Source organism: Oryza glaberrima, chromosome 12 (assembly GCF_000147395.1).
Source record: "Oryza glaberrima chromosome 12, OglaRS2, whole genome shotgun sequence".
NCBI classification, from domain to species: Eukaryota; Viridiplantae; Streptophyta; class Magnoliopsida; order Poales; family Poaceae; genus Oryza; species Oryza glaberrima.
Window position 1 is genome coordinate 11220391 of NC_068337.1, and position 17975 is coordinate 11238365.

The 17975-nt window shown below is 46.5% G+C and overlaps 2 protein-coding genes across 8 annotated transcripts; one reads left to right on the top strand and one right to left on the bottom strand.

Moving 5' to 3' along the window:
* The first annotated feature begins 9996 nt into the window (after positions 1–9996).
* LOC127757189 (pentatricopeptide repeat-containing protein At2g15980) lies at positions 9997–14943 on the top strand. Of its 6 annotated transcripts, XM_052282655.1 has the most exons (4): positions 9997–11523; positions 12483–12750; positions 13401–13443; positions 13857–14943. In XM_052282655.1, exon 1 carries the CDS (start codon positions 10077–10079, stop codon positions 11454–11456), a length of 1380 nt encoding a protein of 459 aa, XP_052138615.1. In that variant the 5' UTR covers positions 9997–10076; the 3' UTR covers positions 11457–11523; positions 12483–12750; positions 13401–13443; positions 13857–14943. The 6 variants fall into 6 exon arrangements, with proteins under 6 accessions (XP_052138615.1, XP_052138612.1, XP_052138614.1 ...); XM_052282652.1 differs by having other exon boundaries at positions 13401–14943; XM_052282654.1 differs by lacking the exon at positions 13401–13443.
* LOC127757188 (uncharacterized) lies at positions 13004–17515 on the bottom strand. Of its 2 annotated transcripts, XM_052282649.1 has the most exons (3): positions 17356–17515; positions 15267–17252; positions 13004–13114 (listed from the first exon to the last, which is right to left on the bottom strand). In XM_052282649.1, the coding sequence occupies exons 1-3, from the start codon at positions 17417–17419 to the stop codon at positions 13098–13100; spliced, it is 2067 nt and encodes a 688-aa protein (XP_052138609.1). In that variant the 5' UTR covers positions 17420–17515; the 3' UTR covers positions 13004–13097. The 2 variants fall into 2 exon arrangements, with proteins under 2 accessions (XP_052138609.1, XP_052138608.1); XM_052282648.1 differs by lacking the exon at positions 13004–13114 and having other exon boundaries at positions 14954–17252.
* Between the last annotated feature and the right edge of the window lie 460 nt (positions 17516–17975).

Genomic DNA, 17975 nt, shown 5'->3' on the forward strand with positions numbered 1-17975 from the left:
GAAGAGGAGAAGAGGGGGATGATAGCACAGTACTTTAAGACATTGTTTAGTTCAAATAGGGGGAATAACTCTGATCAACTGCTGGATGTGGTGGAGAGGAAAGTGACAGAGGACATGAATGAGTTACTAACAAGTGCATACAGAAGTGAAGAAATAAAAGATGCCTTAGATTCTATTGGGGATTTAAAGGCCCCAGGCCCGGATGGGATGCCGGCAGTGTTCTATAAGAACTTTTGGGACTTGATGGGGGAGAAAATCACCTCAGAGGTTCAGGAAATCCTAAACGGAGGACAAATACCACAAGAGTGGAACGAGACAACAATTGTCTTAATCCCAAAGGTTAAAACCTCTGAATTAATTAAAGACCTACGGCCCATTAGTCTGTGTAATGTGCTGTATAAGATAGTCTCTAAGGTGCTAGCAAATAGATTGAAGAAGATTCTGCCTGAAGTTATATCGCAGTCACAAAGTGCTTTTGTCCCAGGCCGACTAATTTCTGATAACATCTTAGTGGCATATGAATTGACACATTATATGAGGCAGAAAAGAAATGGGGAGACCGGCTATGCGGCACTGAAATTAGACATGAGCAAGGCTTATGATAGAGTGGAGTGGGGTTTCTGGATATGATGCTGAAATTGGGTTTTAATCAGGAATGGACATAATTAATCATGAAGTGTATCACATTTGTCACATATAGAATCCGAGTGAATGGGGAGCTAACAGAAGTTATCCAGCCGGAAAGGGGATTGCAGCAGGGGGATCCACTGTCCCCATATCTTTTCCTGCTCTGTGCTGAAGGTTTCTCAGCTCTAATAAGAAAGACGGAAGAAGAAGGGAGTTTACAGGGAGTACGGGTCTGTCAGGGTGCATCGAGTGTGTCTCATTTGCTTTTCGCCGATGATTCTCTAATCTTATGTCGGGCAGATCGAAGAGATGCACAGAAGCTACAAAGTATACTTCAGGTGTATGAGGAGTGCTTTGGACAGATGATTAATAAAGATAAATCAGCTGTGATGTTTAGTCGTAATACGTCTGCAGCGAAGAAGGGGGATTTTATGAGGGAGCTAAATCTGCAGAGGGAGACAATAAATGACAGGTATCTTGGATTGCTTGTCCATGTTGGGATGTCAAAAACTAAGGTGTTTGCTTATCTTAAAGAGAAAATCTGGCAAAGGATTCAAGGTTGGAAAGAGAAGATGTTATCTAGAGCAGGAAAGGAAGTTTTGATCAAGGCTGTTGTACAAGCAATACCTAGTTTTGCCATGGGGTGTTTTGACCTAACAAAAGAAATTTGTGAGCAGATAAGCAAAATGATAGCAAAGTTCTGGTGGAGTAACCAGGACAGAGAAAATAAGATACACTGGCTAAGTTGGGAGAAACTGACGGCACCAAAATGTTGTGGGGGCCTGGATTTCAGATATATTCATGTCTTCAATATGGCCATGCTAGCAAAACAGGGTTGGAGGTTGTTGCAAAACCTTGAATCTTTGTGCGCCCGGGTCTTAAGAGCTAAATATTTCCTGCAGGGGGACATTTTCCAGTCAAAAACTACAGCAAATATGTCATACACTTGGAGGAGTATTTGTCGGGGGTTGGGTGTTCTAAAGAATGGGATGATATGGAGAGTTGGGAATGGCTCACACATCAATATTTGGTCTGATCCATGGCTGCCAAGGGGCCAAACAAGGAAGCCAATTACACCGAAGGGGAGTAATATCATCACAAAGGTGGAGAAACTGATTGATCCATATACTGGGAGATGGGATGTTGAGCTGCTGAAGCAAACTTTCTGGGAGGAGGACATTGATATAATTCGATCAATTCCGGTGCATATTGAGATGGATGATGTCTTGGCATGGCATTATGATAACAAAGGTGTTTTTTCTGTGAAATCTGCATATAAAGTGCAGCGGGAATGGGAGAGACAAGGACGATGAAGGGGAGATGCAGGCACATCAAACGGAGGTAGAGAACCTGATCTTTTTTGGAAGAAGGTATGGAAGATGCAGATTCCAGGAAAAGTGAAGCATTTCTTTTGGAGGTTCTGCCACAATAGTTTGGCTCTGAGAACAAATCTAAACCATTGGGGTCTGGACATAGATACAAGGTATGTTATGTGCAATCGTATGAATGAAGATGCATGCCATTTGTTTTTCAAATGTAAGTTTGTGAAGCATGTTTTGCGGGAGATTAATATGGAATCTTTGAGAGCTGAGCTTGAAGAACGGGTGTCAGGAAGAGAAGTGATGGAGAGAATCTGGGCCCAATGTACTAGAAATGGAACGATTGCGATTATCCTTCTCTGGCTTTGGTGGGGTGAGCGAAATAGAGTTAGAGAAGGGGAGCAGAGAAGAATGGCAGCTGAATTGGCCTTCATGGCGACAGCGCAAACAGAAGAGTTTCTGAAGATACACCAAAAAGAAAAAAAGCAGAAACTGGGAGCCCCTGGCAAATGGAGTAAACCAGATATGGGAGTTATGAAGATAAACTCGGATGGTGCTTTTGATCCAAATAACAGAAAGGGAGGATGGGGATTCATTATCAGAGATCATCTTGGAATGGTAATCAACGCACGTTCTTCTAGATGCGTTCCATGCGGAAGTTCTCGCTTGTGCAGCTGGGATCAAAGCAGCAAATGAATGCGGGCTGCAGAGAGTGGAGGCAGAGACAGACTCACTGATGCTGAAAATGGCGATGGAAGACAACAGCTATGCTCTTTCAGCTTTAGGTGGCATAATATGCGAGATGAAGAATTTTGTTAACACAAATTTTAGGTCTTTCTCTGTTAAGTACTGCCTAAGGGGTTGTAATAAAGTGGCGCATGCCTTAGCAGCGCTGGGTTGTAATGATCATCTGCAAAACACTCTGAGTTGGGATGATGTTCCCTCGGAGGTGGCGGAGTTGGTGACCAGTGATATCACTGAGTCTATAAGTTAATAGAAAATGTTTTCCATGTCAAAAAAAAAAATATAATATTTAGGAAGGTACAGTTGGAATGATCTTAAAATGCACATTGTATCTAGGATGCATGTCATCTGCATTATTGCATGTGCGGTACTGCTCATTGATGTGTGGGCCCACAGCCCCTCAGGCCCACATGTCACAGTGGCGGAGCGCTCGGTGTGGCGAGGTCTAGCGCTCGCCATACCATGCTCCAGCTGCCGGTACCCCCACACCCCGCGCGCGTTTTTACCGCAACTCCACGAGCACAAGCTGCAGGCATAGCGCGGCTTTGTCGTTGCTGTTGGGCGGATGGGCCACTCAGTGCTTTCGTACGCATTAAGCCCATCGGGCTTTTTTTTTGGTAAATATGTGAGAGTAGCAGCCCTAGCCAACACATTTGAGAAAAAAAATCCACAGCGCTGCATCGATCGAGCGGTTGTCGGCATGCATCGTGCACGTGACGTTGGTGCGGGGAAGCAGGCATTCGGTGGCAGCCGCGCCCGCGCTGACGAAGGCATGTGCCAGGCGAGCAACGGGCCGACGACAGGCAGCAGCGGGCGGTCGACGGTTGACGGCAACAGGAGGTGCACAGGTGTTGGCTGCCGCTGGGGACGACACCGACACTGCGGCGGCGTGGGCAGACCGTGTGCGACTGGGCATGCCGTGCAGCAAGCAACCAAGCAGGGAGCAAGTGTGCAGAGCAGCACTCATCAGCACTTTAGCAGGGGGCAACTAACTTTGAGGAAAATAGATAGAAAGGGGAAGGGAAAGGTCTTGGCATCACAAAGAGGTGCATAATTTTGAAAATTTCAAACATTGCACATTTCAGTACTCAACACTTCATTACTTGAAGTATTCTTCAATGCATACTCTTTTATTTATGCTTGTTTGCAAATGGATAATGTATTGCGATCAATGGTTGTTGCCATGCTTAATATAGTCTCATTGACATAATATTATGTCATACGATATCGTGTAATTGACAATTTAAGATTGTTTTTTCCTTATTTTTGTTGGGTTTCTAGTTTCTACTCTCGAGCCAGTCCATTTAGCCATACCTAGTTTTTTTCCGTCCTCCGCCATTGTGTGTCAGTGTGCAGTACTGTAGGGGATCTCAGTTGGTATTTTTAGCGTACATTTAAATTTTGGGGTTCGGTTTGCACGTTCTAGATTTGGACATTTTCCGCTCCCTGGCCACTATCCAATGTGTGCGGCAGCTTAAACAATACCTATATAAAACTCTCATATGCAAGACAAAAATAAGATCTATTTTGTGCTGCTGAAAGTTCATTTTCTCTTTCTGTTTACATGTCGGCGTAGGGACTGCTGAATAATGTAAATTGCACGAAAAAATGTTAGACATGGAGTGAACAAAATGAAGAGCAATAGGCCAAGAATTGACTATCTGATAGCATTTGACTTTTAACAAGTTCTATGAGGTGGCCGAGAAGATTTAATTCTTCTATAGGAGCAAGCAATTTCTATAATTGGGAACATTGTCACCTTTTGATGGTGATGACAACTTTGATTTCATGTTTCAGATTTGAGAATGGTAAGTGTTATTTGGAATTATCCTTTTCCCTTGAAGACAATATTTCCCTTTGAAAGGGTCAATTAGGCCTAAAGGGGGGTGAATAGACTAATTTAAAAACTTAAGTAAGGCAGAAGCAGTAATTTCGAAACTAGGCAGGGAATTTTCGGAACTTCCAAAAATGCAAAGAAAACTCTAGATCTAGAAGTCTACCACAGGGAATCTAAAGCGCAAACAGCAGCTAGACCAATAGCGGCACAAGCAAGTGAAGCTAGAGGAGAGGGATGAAGAGATATACTAAGATGAAGCTTGCAAACTTGTTCCCGGAGTTCAAATCCTTGAGGGGATTCTACTCTCCGTTGAGAAGCTCACTAAGAGCCAGGTCTTAGCTAACCCTTTCCTCAAGAGGTTGCACTAAGCACTCCTCCTTCCACTAAGAGGTATCCCTTCCCTTGCGGAGGCGAGATCCGGCCTTCACAAACTTCTCCCGGCCAACCACAAGTAGATCGGTGGCTCGGGAACGACACCTAGCCGTCTAGAAGTCCTCAACCTCCAAGAGTAAAAGATGATGCAAATAACTCCCGAAAATGATGCAAGTGCTCACAAATCTTCAGGAAGACCACAAGAAGCACCCACACAAACTCGAATCCATACTCTCACACACACCAAATCCGAATCAAACACCGGTGGGGAGATGAATCGAGAAAGCAAGGCTCAAATGAACAAGAGAGAGAGAGCAAGCCAAGGGCACAAATGATTGCAAATGGAACCAGCAGCCCTCACAAGTGAGGGGAGGTGGGTATTTATACCCACAACACAAATCTGCCCGTTGGAGTGCAATAAAAGTGATTTTCAGAACTTCCGAAAATCATTTTTGGAACTTCCGAAAATTCCAGATCTGAGAAGACTCGAAGTCAACGCCCATTTTCGGAACTTCCGAAAATTTCCAGAAGGTTCAAACACGGTTCTGTGTATTTTTGGAACTTCCGAAAAATATTTTCGGAACTTCCGAAAATTTCCAGAAGGTTCAAACTTGGTTATGAGAATTTTCGAAACTTTCGAAAATATTTTTGGAACTTCCGAAAATTTCCAGAATACTCCAATAAAAGAAATGCTTCTAAGAAAAATAGATTTTGAGCACATACATCACTCCTTATATGTCTATGCATCATCCCCCTTAATAGTACGGCTTTCCTACGACACAATGCAAGGTAAAAGATACAATATACCATTTGATCATTGCCGCATTGCATCGCTATGTCGCATTCATGGGATATGCATTGTATTACAACACGTCGAGGACATAACAACCTTCACATTTGCTTGAATAAAAATGTTAGTCCTCTCTAATCGCATTGTAATCAATTATCAAAATCATTAGGGGCCTAGATGCACTTTCGCCCTTCCATTGGTGTTGCCGATGTGGCGTGGAAGGGCCATCGCAAAAGACGGCACAGTGCAGAGCATGGCCACCATAGCCTCAACGAGCGGCATGGCTTGCAGGGACCAACGCATGGCTTGGGGTCCAGTGTTGAGTCGGTGCAGGCGACATGCATGTGCAGCGACGCATGGCCTATGCGGCATTCATGGCCGTGGCGCCGGCGAGGTGTGGGCAAGGGCAGGGTGAGGCGCAACCAAGGACGCAAACATCCCGTCCTTCATGGCCAGCATGTGTTGCGCCGTGGGCGAGGGTATGACCGCCGCGAGCATGCGGTCGCAGGCATTACTCATTCGGCGATCGCTTGTTAAGGCAGCCGACGCAATGATCATTCTTGAGTAGCAGTTGTTGCTGGCAATACCCCAGTTGGCTTTTAGCGGCGACTCTGAGTTGGGTGGTGATGGTGTTCGTTGGGAACGGCTAAAACAAAACAAGAACAGAAGGTGAATTCATTTTTGCGATTAAATTCAACAAGATTCAAAGCGTTTCAAGAGTTCCTCTACCTCAGTCTCTATTAGAACATCATGTCATTAACATATTTCCTCTTGATATAGAGTAGCCTAAGAGGGATTGCACCATCTACATGGTAAATAGAGACACGAGATGTCGGGGTAGGGCACTCTCTCTTTCATCCATCCATTTGCTCAAGTATATAATAGTGAGTCTCCTCCCCTCTATTTATAGGCATAGCCGCATACGCCTTCCATATTTAGTGATGGACCAAGTAATTGGGATGAGCCTTTGTGGGCTATTAGGCCCCGTTTGGCACATCTCTAGCTCCCAACTCCAACTTACCTGGAGCAGGAGCTGTGCCAAACAGTCCAGATCCTCTGTTTTTGGGAGCAGAGTTGGCAGAGCTGCCCCACAAATTTGTACTACAGGGATGGAGTTGGGTTTTTGCTGCTCCACAGCTCCACTCCACCCTAAAAGACCCACTACCCTTTAATTTTTTCACATATTTACAGGGAAATGCCACTGAACTACCCCTACCCACCTCCTCTCCTCCCATTCTCTCCCCTCCCCTTTCAGCCTCCCAATAACAGCAGCGGCGGCGTCGGCATCGGCGTGGGCGGCAGCGGCGGGCGTCGGCAGCGGCGTCGACGGCGGCGACGACAGGCAGAGAGCGAAGCGTGCGACGGTCGATGGGCAGCGCGTGGCGGTGGAGGGCGTCGGCATTGACGATGACGCGTGGCCGCCAGGGGTGGTGCGCACGGCCGCCGTCGGGGGATGGCACGCGCGGCCGTCGGGAGGCGCACGGCCGGAGGCGTCGGTGGCGGCGTCCGGCGGAGGGCGAAGCGCGATGACGGCGCGCGGCGGTCGACGGGCGGCGTGTGGCCAGCGCGCGGCCGGCAGAGGGCGTCGGCGACAACATGTGGCCGACGGGGGGTGGCGCGCGCGGTCGCCGGCAGGCGGCGTGCCTGTGACTGGGCGGCCGACGGCTGGGACTTTTTTTTTCATTTTTTTTTCCATTTTTTTCAGATCAAGAGCTGAAAATGTAGCCAAACACTTTTGATGAGTCTCTAACTCTAACAGAAGCTAGCTCCTACTGGAGTAGGAGTGTGGAGCTAGGAGTTGGAGTTTGGAGCCCTACCAAACGGGGCCTTAGTTTCTTGATAGTCCTCACGGTTGAATGTCGACCTGGAAGCGGTGGTGGAGCGAGAGTTGACGTCGACAGAGGAGGTTAGGTCACCAGATGATGTGGTTGTCGACCGATTGACGATGCACGTGCTAGGCTGTGTTTAGATCCAAAGTTTGGATCCAAACTTTCAACTTTTTCCATCACATCAACCTGTCATACACACACAACTTTTCAGTCACATCATCTCCAATTTCAACCAAAATCCAAATTTTGAGCTGAACTAAAGACAGCCCTAGTGTGATTTCATTACCGCTTTCAGGGGAGAGTTCCAAGATTTGGGATTTCACGGGAAGAGGGGAAATCACCGAGACGAGCTATGGTTGTGACAAAGATAAAGATAATGAAATCAAGCGACTGCTCATATGGGGAGGACATTTTCGACCTCGTTAACTCCATGAAGGCCAAACTTGAGGCTATGGTAAAAATCAAAGAAAATAACGTTGAGTTGTGGTACAAGCTAAAAGAAGATTTATGATATTTTGTGAATTCGACTCCCTACCCATGTTACAAACCGAGATTTTTTTTCCTAAATTAACGCTATCTATGCGTCAATGCAGCCATAAACTCTTACATTTGGGATAGATGGAGTAAGTGCATTATTATTTTGAGACGAAGATAATAGGTGGCATCAAATCAATATCATTTTTATTCACCGAACATGAATTTCCCAGTGATTTGATTCATTTTTCTATGGGCGTGTTTAGTTCGCGAAAAGAAAAGTTTTGGGTGTCACGTCGGACGTTTGACCGGATGTCGGAAGGGGTTTTCGGACATGAATGAAAAAACTAATTTTCTTACTCACCTGGAAAACCGCGAAACAAATTTATTAAGCCTAATTAATCCGTCAACACTTGTGGGTTACTATAGCACTTATGGCTAATCATGGACTAATTAGGCTCACAAGATTCATCTCGCGATTTCCATACAAACTATGCAATTAGATTTTTTTATCTATATTTAATGTGTCGACGTTTGATGTCGCGATTCCGGTATTTGCATAGCATGGGGATCGTTGGTACTAGGATATACGCGAGATTGTAGTAAAAGAGATGGAGACGAGGATTTTTATACAGGTTCTGGCCCCTTATCTGACAGGTAATAGCCCTACATCCTGTTAGCCGAAGCTGGTCGTTGTTATTAGTCACCATAATCACACTAGTATAATACTTGGGGTAGCCTATCTAACCGTTGTCGACATGGCGGTCTGAAGTGCTGACTCTTAGTCGACAACAGGGTAGTCTTCCTCCTCGAATCCGTGCCCGATGAGATCAGAGACAGCGCTAGATCGCTACAGCCGGCCTCCATAGGTACTAGATAGGGTCCTCCAGGCATATCTCTGATATCGATATCCGGCGTCTTGTCTTGGCGCATGTTGGCTTGTATGTTGTGGCTTCTGTTGTTCGTCTATGGTGTGTGTCCCCTCTCCTCCTAAGGGGCCTTGTATTTATACCTATAGGTGTCCCCTTGTCCAAGTAGAACTAGGGAAACCGATATGGATACAGTCCGAGTAGTCCTTGTCGTTTCCATGTAGAACTCTGGTTCTTTCCTTATCCAGAATTCCCTCCATATCCGAAGGTTGTTTCCGTATAAGACATGGTATGTGGTGGCTCCTTCCGAGATTTAGTCAACTACTATTAGGTATGTGGTATCCATAACCCTGACATAATGCTCCATGCATGTGTTCAAAGATTTGATGTGATGTTTTTGGGTAAATTTTTTTAACTAAACAAGGCCTATATCAACTAGACACAAAAATTTGGTTTCAATTCTGTTTGGAATTCAAGTGCCCCAATCTGATAGTACTAGTTGGAATCGAGAAAACAGACGATATGCCACTCTCTAAAGTGGGTTCAGATAAAATGCAACACAATACAATGCATCAGATAAAATGCCACTCAATACATTACCTATCGGATGAAATGCCACTTTAGAGATTTTTGTGCCCAAAATGCCCTGGAGAGAGAGGGAGAGGGGAGGGCTGGCCGGGCGGCGCCGGAGGCCTCGCCGGGCAGCGGCCGGCGGCGACGACGGGGAGGGGAGGACGGGGCGGCGGTGGAGGTGGCCGGTGGTGACAACGGGGGTAAAGAGGAAGCGACGCGGGGGAAGAAGAGGAGGAGGAGGAGGCAACGTGGAGGGAGGAGGATGGCGCGGCGAGCATCACCGCCCAGGCGGCGACGGGGATGACGGTCTGAGCTCCACTGCAGTCGCCTCTTCTTTCTCCCTATCCTCCTCCCCCTCACGTCCCCGCCGACCACCGCCACCGTCCCGTCCCCCTGGCGAGGCCTATCTTCCTTCCCCCGTCGTCGCCACCGGCCGCCTGCGCCGCCGCTCGGCGAGGCCTTCGGTGCCGCCTGGTCGGCCCTCCCCTCTCCCTGTCTCTCCAGGGTATTATATTGAGTGACATTTTATCCGGTGTATTATATTGGAGAGTGGCATATCGTCCCCGTTTTCTCAGTTGGAACCAAACGGAGCCGATAATTTCGAAAGGAGTCCCGTTCCGTCCCGTCCGAGCCGTCGCCACCATGGGCGGAGATCCCACCGCCGACCCCTCCTCCGCATACTTCATCGACGCCGACCACCCGTACGCCGCCGCCGCCGCCTCCGCGCTCACCTCCCACCGCTCCAGGTCCAAGTGGTCCCACCTCTCCTCCCTCGCCGTGCCCGATCCCCTCCCGGCCTCCGCCGTCGCGGCGGTCCCCCTCCTGCTCCGCCGCCGCCCCCACGTGGCCCTCAGCTTCCACCTCTTCGCCACCCGCCGCCTCCTCCCCTCTGGCTCTCCGCCCCCGCTCCTCCTCTCCGTCTCCGCCGCCCATGTCGCCGCCGCTTCCCGCCTCCGCCGCGCCGCCATCTCCCTCCTCTCCTCCGCCGCCCGCCACTACCCGCATTCTCAAATCTTCGCCGCCCTGGCCGCCACCTACCGCCGGTTCGCCTCCGCGCCCTTCGTCTTTGACCTTCTCCTCCTCGCCTACCTCCGCTCCCGCCGCGACGCCCTCGCCGCGGCCTCCGTCGCCCGCCGCATCCTCGCTGCCGGCGCCCGCCCCCTCCCCTCCACCTCCGCCGCCCTCCTCCGCTCCCTCCCCTCCGCCGCCGCGGCCCTCGACATGTACCGCGAAATCTACACGCGCCCGAGTTCAAGGATCAACAGCCAGCTACTGCCGACCGTTCATACCTTCAACTCCCTCCTCCTCGCTTTCTACCGTGAAGGGAAGTGCGATGTTTTCAAGGTTGTGCTCCAGGAAATGGACAGATATTCCTGCGTACACAATGTGTGCACCTACAATATCCGGATGGCCGCGTATTGTGATAGCAAGGAGGTGGAGAAGGCACGAGGGCTGTGGGATGAGATGGTTGAGGGAGGAATCCAACCGGATGTTCCCGCGTACAACACGATGATCAGTGGGTACTGTGGTGTGGGGGAGGTAGGGATGGCAGAGGAGATGTTTAAGGATATGGAGATGGGTGGGATCGACCCAAGCGTTACGACATTTGAATGGTTGGTTAGAGGGCATTGTAGGGTGGGGGATATCGATGCGGCAATGCTTGTGCGTGCAGACATGAGCAGGAGGGGGTTCCAGATGGCGGCAGAGGTTGTAGAGGAGGTGGTGAATGTACTGTGTCAGAAGAAGAGAGTGAAGGAGGCATTAGGTGTTTTGAAGGAAGAGATGAGGAAGGAAGAGTTTGTGCCAAGTCGGGAATGTTACGAGGTATTGATAAGGGAACTTTGTGAGCAAGGGGAGGTGGAGGTGGCAATGAGACTCCAGGCGGAGATGGCTGGTATGGGATTTAAGGCTGGCAGTGAGGTGTACTGTGCCTTTGTCTGTGCCTATGAGAAGGCTGAGGATTATGAGATGGCAGAGAAGTTGAGGAAAGAATTGTCGGTGATAAGCATTCAGGATGGATGATATTTTCCTTATCTTTACACAGTGATGCATGATTTTTCATCTCTGTTCATTGCAATGAAAAAGTCTGGTAAAATTCATGTCGAACTTATCGTAAAGATATTATTCCTCTATTTGTGTTCTCTCTTAGTTCTTTGGTAGTATCAAATAGTAATAGTTTCTTATGATGTTTTTTTCCTTTGTTCAGTTAATCGCTGTTGTTTTTTTTTTTAATTTCAAATGTTCATTTTGAATCCCTGGCCTCAGTTTTTGTACTCATCTAGACGATTTACATAGTTACCACCTCCGTTCTCAGATGTTATCCTAGAATGCATGTAGTCAAACATCAAAACCTTAAATGATTAGTTAATATAGTTAGATTTCTTATAGAAAGCACTTCCATATAGTTATATTTTTAATTGCTTTTATAAAAATATAGTTCGAGCTAATGGAGAAAGATTGGAGTGAAGTTTAGTATGCTTTCTAAGATCAGAGGAGGAAAAGAATGAAGGTGTGGGCGGGAAGGAGGAGGCAAGCCTGGGCTGGGCCTACCCCCATCCCTAGAGGAGCCGTATGAGGCGGAAGCTCCACGTACGGTTTTGAAGCCGAGCCAACATTAGTGATGAAACATGTGCATTGGAGACTGGTGATATCCAAAATGACAAGCAAAAAGAATGTAGGTAGTATTTGTTTGCACTGAAGGCTCTGACAGTCTGACTATAAAATGTTTGCCTTTTGAAACCATAGGGGAGATGCCATCTTCTTTTAATTGCAAATGGAACTTTACACAGTTCTGCTACCTTAGGTGTTCTTTTGTATGATCCCATATGCACTTCCTTACCAGTTCTCATAAGTTTATTATTATCATTTGGTATTTATATGATTTAGTGATCAATTCGTTTGTTTTTAAAGTGCAACTGTTTTTTGTTGGTTAGTGCCCAGCTGTTTCAATTCTCAAACGATCTGATCTTTTAAAGGAGTCACTCTGCACATGAAAATTATTTACTCGATTCATGACACATAAGTGATTAGTTAATATCTTGATTGCAGGTTTGCTTCTTCTTATCCATTGCAATAGGCCCATTAAACTGTGATGTCAGATATGTCCTTCCAGCAGCTAGCAGTTTCATATCCGTCACACAGTGACACGATCCGAGATGCAACTGTTTGTTGTAATTGTGTGGTTGACTTGAAGTTAGTATTTGTGGGACACCAACCACAATCCATGACGATGATTTTCTGCTCCACTATCAAGAGAGTGATATAGAAGAAGTATGGTCAAAGTGGATGGCAGTTTGCAGTTCATACAGTAGATCAGGTATGAATTATGATGCGAACAAGATTCTCTTTTTTTATTTTAACATCTAAATATTTTCTTACGGATCCTTACAGCAGTATGATTTGTTACTGAAATGCACATTTACTGTTGGGAAATCAAACCTCGCTTTGAGTTTGAAGTATTGTGTTCTTCGCTTTGAAGGTCTAAGATAAGTCGCTAGCTCCGTCGGGATGAGATCAGTTTCAGGTTCTTGAGTTTGTAAAGGCCTAGTCCTGTGGAGTCTTGGTGAGGGGAGAGGCTCCCCTCCCAGTTCCTCCTTTTTTCTCTTCTTAATGAAATGAAACGCAATTCTCTTGCTTATTCAAGAAAAAAGAGTCTTGTGTCCTTCATCGACATACTTGCCCTTCAATGTTTATAGGGTGCAGCGTTAGAAACAGCAGGATGAATTGAAATATTTGTATAACTTCTAAAAAGTGCTCTTAGCTGTGAAAAGCCTGAAGCCAATGAGATTGATAAACCAACATGGATCTCCCAGAACCAAGATTATGAAAATTTGTATATAAATGCTATCCCAGACAAATACCCTTCAGGTATACTTGATTCTGTTCAAGTATTCTGTTGTCTTAGAAACCAATAGTGAATTATCTGATACAAAAATGAGTAAATGACATATACCCTTGTTTTTCCAGGCAACTAGCAAACGCTGCGTCATACTTGATCTTCATATGTGGAGTAAACTTGCTATCCTCATCAACTACTGAACTGCTATTTCATTTGTCTTAGGTCCAATTTCTAGCAATGCTAGTTCGTTAGTCAGTTTCCTGTACATTCATGGACTTGCAGAAAAATAAATAGAGAAAGGTAGAAACGTTTTATGTTCAATACTAAACTAGTTTTATGACTTGTAGACTTTTTCAATGTACATAGTCCAGAAGGGAGTTTAAATAAATTGTTCAGAATACAAGTTACTCCAAGATGTTATCATAATCGAATTAACAGAGAACTTAGTGATTAACAGAGTATAGAAGGTAGCAGCACAGCACTATCGATCGGCATGCAGCAGCAGGAATTTCTGCTCTACCCACCCTCTCTTCTGCTTTTGTTTCTTCTTCCTAGCTGACAGCAGCTAATCAGATTAGCTACAGGTTTGGTTGAAGGTGAAGAACAAGGGGAGCTAGAAATGAGAAGAGGATGCAAGCAACAAGAACATCTCTTGCAAACATTTATCATTTCACTCCATCAAGGTGTGTAACAAGAATCATAAGGCTCTAGATCTCAAATGCGCTCTATGCCATGCCTGTCTGATTTGTTTTATTTTATATTGATAGTTAAACAAATTATGTTCGGATTTTGAATCCCCATTGTGTTAGTGCTAATACCCTGTGTAGATCATATTCTTAGTACTCCAGGTGTTATTTAGCAAGAGGATGCTTGCTGAGTGTATAGGACTTCTCATCATTGAGTCGTTCTAAGGTAACAGTTCATACTTTAATCTGTTTGAGCTACCAAATTAAATCTGACCATTCATTTAAAGGGAACATATTATGTGCACACAAGCTTCGTGTGCACACTCCGTACACACCAACAAACAAATTTCACCGAAACATCTAGAAAAAAATGTTCATATACTTTCAATAGTATTACACCTACGTGTAAAATCTTAACCTCAAATTCATTATATTTTAGCAGTAACAAAAAAAAACTTATTTTTGACAGTTTTAAGACTATAAGTCTGTCAGAATTTTATCTTTTTTGTTGCTCTTTATGTAGGATGAATTTGAAGATCAGACTTTACACGTAGATGTGATACTATTAAAAGTACATATACATATTTTCCAAGAATTTTTAGTGATATTTTTTAGTTGGTGTGCACGGTGTGTATACGTGAAGGCTTGTGTGTGTAGGATACATTCCCTTATTTAAATGGTATCTTATATTTTTAGCCCTTGATCTGTTTAGTGATTGTGCTTCCTTATTTTGTTTGTGGTCTAATGTGACGATATTATGTACCATGAAGTATCATGTACTATAGAAAAGCTCAAGGAATACATAATGCAGAATTCAACTACTCTCTGGACACTATCTTTTTTATAACGAATTTCATTAGCATATAACCATGTGCATTTAGATTCTACTGTGCTGGCTTGGCTGCTTGAGTTATGAATTGCTTTACCTTAGACGTTTGAAAGTGATTAATCAGCGGACAACAAAGAATCATATGGACGGCTAGGTGGTGAGCCGGTGGCCCCACATATGGGCCAATTTTCAATAATAGATAATACTATTGTCTTCTACAGATAAAGAGATGGTTAAATGGTAAAGAAATTGATCAAAAGTACAATTAAAACACAGAAAAGTATAGAAGTTAACCTAGCATGTAGGTTAGTTGAATTGGAAAATATAAAAAATAACAAACATGATCGATGTAAATATTCACATATGTTGTCACTGCAGATGAAACGAGTGATAGAATTAATGATGCTTTTCCTGTGCATCATAGATTTGAAGTTGGTAAAGGTGCTCTGCTGTAAGCCATACGATGGTTGTAAACTCACCATCGTTGTTGAGCCTCTTGGCATGGGACTCCCTGCTGCATCGGTTGGACGCATATATAAGAAAATCTACCCAGACCCCATAGACCAGCTTCATCGTGTCATCTCTTTCAAGCAGTCGTTTTGCTAGCTGGGTGGCGAAAAATAAACGGTTAGATATCAGATCTTGTGTGACCTCCTTGTCATGTAGCATGTTGGCAAGTTTCTGACTTGGATGGAGCCCAGAAACATATGCGGGTACACCAGCTTCCTCCCACTCTTTGGCCAGACTTTCTTTGGTCCATTGGTACATCTTGTTTTGAGCAAGGCCAGGTAGCATGCCTGGTTGTTTGACAAGGAGGAACATCATGTAGTTTGATAATGCTTTGACAGCTTCCTTCACGCACCAAGCCTTGCGCTGAGCAATAAAGATGTCAGTGGCGATGTGCCAGACGATAATACCCTTGTGGAGCTCAGCACCAAGCCTCTTCTCGAGGTATTCCTTGTACTCGTCATCAACTTGTTTATCTTCCAACCAACGCTTTATTGCCACCTTTCCCCATTGCTCCCTAAAAATTCCTAGTGTATTCACGGTCCTGTCCTTGATCATGAATTTTATATACTCAATTACCATGTCCTTGAGTCCCTTTGGAATGTCAGCTGTCACCACGTTGTAGCTCAATTCTTCTGCCAGTCTTCCGAAGCCCAACATCTCTGCCAATCTGCTGAAGCCTAGCTTCTTGGACAGTCTGCTGAAGACTAGCCTCACTACCAGTTTGCCAAGTAGAGGAGGCCTGGCAGTGCAGGCATCCAACATGTTGTATTGCCCCAGGGTACCTGACCACCTCCTTGACAAGCTCAAGTAACTCCAAATCCCTGTGCTGTAGGCAAGCCGGCGAAAGGAGAGGACCATATTGCGAAGGCAGTGCCACTTCTTAGAGCACAAGGCTGCATGTCGAAGGCTGGTCCACCGCGTTGCACATAGGAAGGAGAACGTCCAGGTGGACCAGAGCGCGCTCAAAAGTGATGCCATCTCCATGAGCAAGGAAGAACTCAGTAAAACATAGGTGATGGTAATGTCAGCTCTGCTACTTTGCCCCTCCTTACCATATAATTGGAACAGCAGGAAGGAGGCAGCCACGGTGAGCGATGAGACGATGCGGATGCAGTAGCCGGTCCAGGTGTGGATGACGGCTGCCTTGGTGTAGAGAATGTCATACATGAGGGAGAGCTCCATCTCCATCAGCGTCCACAAATCCACCCTGTTCTCCCTAAGGTACGCAAGTATTCTGAGAAAGTATCTATCTGGATCATACATTGAAGAATCAACCATGGCAGACTTGCAGACGAGGAACACGGCGTGGGCACGCCGCATGAGGAATTCCTCCTCGTCGACTTCCTTCCCCTTGAATCCCCCCCGAGGTAGTTCGTCTTCCTCAAGGTAAACCCGGTACAATTGCCGCGGTTCCTCCTCACCGTCTTCTCGTTCCACCGACGACAGGATGACCTTAAAGTTGGCGATCCAGAGAGCCCAAGTCTTCTCAAACATCTTGAACACGGCCACGGTGGTGACCATGATGGCACCCGGCAACAGCAAGGTCCTGCTGCTACCGACATGCTTGACGAGGACAAACACAGCACCTAGGCCCTGCACAAAGAGAGTCAGGGCATGGCGCCCTGCGATCTTGCTGTCCTTGAGCGAGTAGGCAGTGATGTTGTCCGGACCAGCGAGATGCAGCAGCAAGAAGGGAGCCCAGAAGGGGACGAGCCGGTGGCTGCGCTGCGCGGCGCTGAGGGAGAGCCTGCCGAGGGCGTACGTCGCGGTGATGTTGGCGAACTGGTACGCCAGCCAGAGGACAGCCCTCCGTTTGTTTCTGCCTTGGCGCCGCCGGATGCCGGAGAAGAAGAGCGGGAAGAACTGCTGGATGAGGCTGAGGACTACAATGATCTGGGTTGCCCATTCGCTCCAAAAGCCCAGCAGCAGCCGGGCGATTTCTCTCGGCTGCATCACTGACCAATGCAATGCAGATCATCATTTCACATTTCACACTTGAATATAATTGCCGGCATGCATGATGCAGATCCAAACAGGTACAGAACGAACAATACATACCATGGCTAGCGGCCTGTAGTTGATTACTAGGACCAAAATGCATGTATGGCAGGAAGCGGGACATAGTTGAAGGGCCAACTGCTTGAGCTAGAGCTAGCTAGGACGATATGATGCTGAGCTAGCTGAGGTGCTGAGCTAGCTAGGACGATATGATGCTAGATGTATACTCCCTCCGTCCCACAATAAATCGAATTCTGGAGGGAGGGGTTTGTCCCATAAAAAACGAGAAATGTTAACTCCATCCAATCGTTTGTGGGCCATACTAGTGAATACGGAGTGTAGTAGTAGTGGATACGGAGGGCAACGATCTCGCGTTCACACGTGCCAACCTTATCTCTTCCCAAGCCTCTCGCATCTCTCTCGTTCTCTCATGGCGGCGTCTAGATGCGGAACCTCACCGATCCTCCTACCCCTTCCACCCCTCTCCCCTTCCCTTCCGCAGTCCTGCTCCACCCCTCACTCTCCTCTAGCCGCGATTTTCTGCGTCTGATGCGGCGGCTGGGATGTGGTGGTTGAGGCAGAGGCTTGCGGGGAGGCAGATCCAATGAAGGCGACGGTGGCGTCGGATGGATGCAGCGGCGACAAAGGCAGTGGCATGCTGTTTTCATGGAGATCTTATG

Bases quoted from the DNA above. Each gene is read 5' to 3' on its own strand.
- LOC127757189 (XM_052282652.1), top strand. From the start codon at position 10,077: ATGGGCGGAGATCCCACCGCCGACCCCTCCTCCGCATACTTCATCGAC.
- LOC127757188 (XM_052282648.1), bottom strand. From the start codon at position 17,419: ATGTCCCGCTTCCTGCCATACATGCATTTTGGTCCTAGTAATCAACTA. The intron at 17,253-17,355 runs GTATGTATTGTT...TGCATTGGTCAG, and splicing joins ACTACAGGCCGCTAGCCATG to TGATGCAGCCGAGAGAAATC.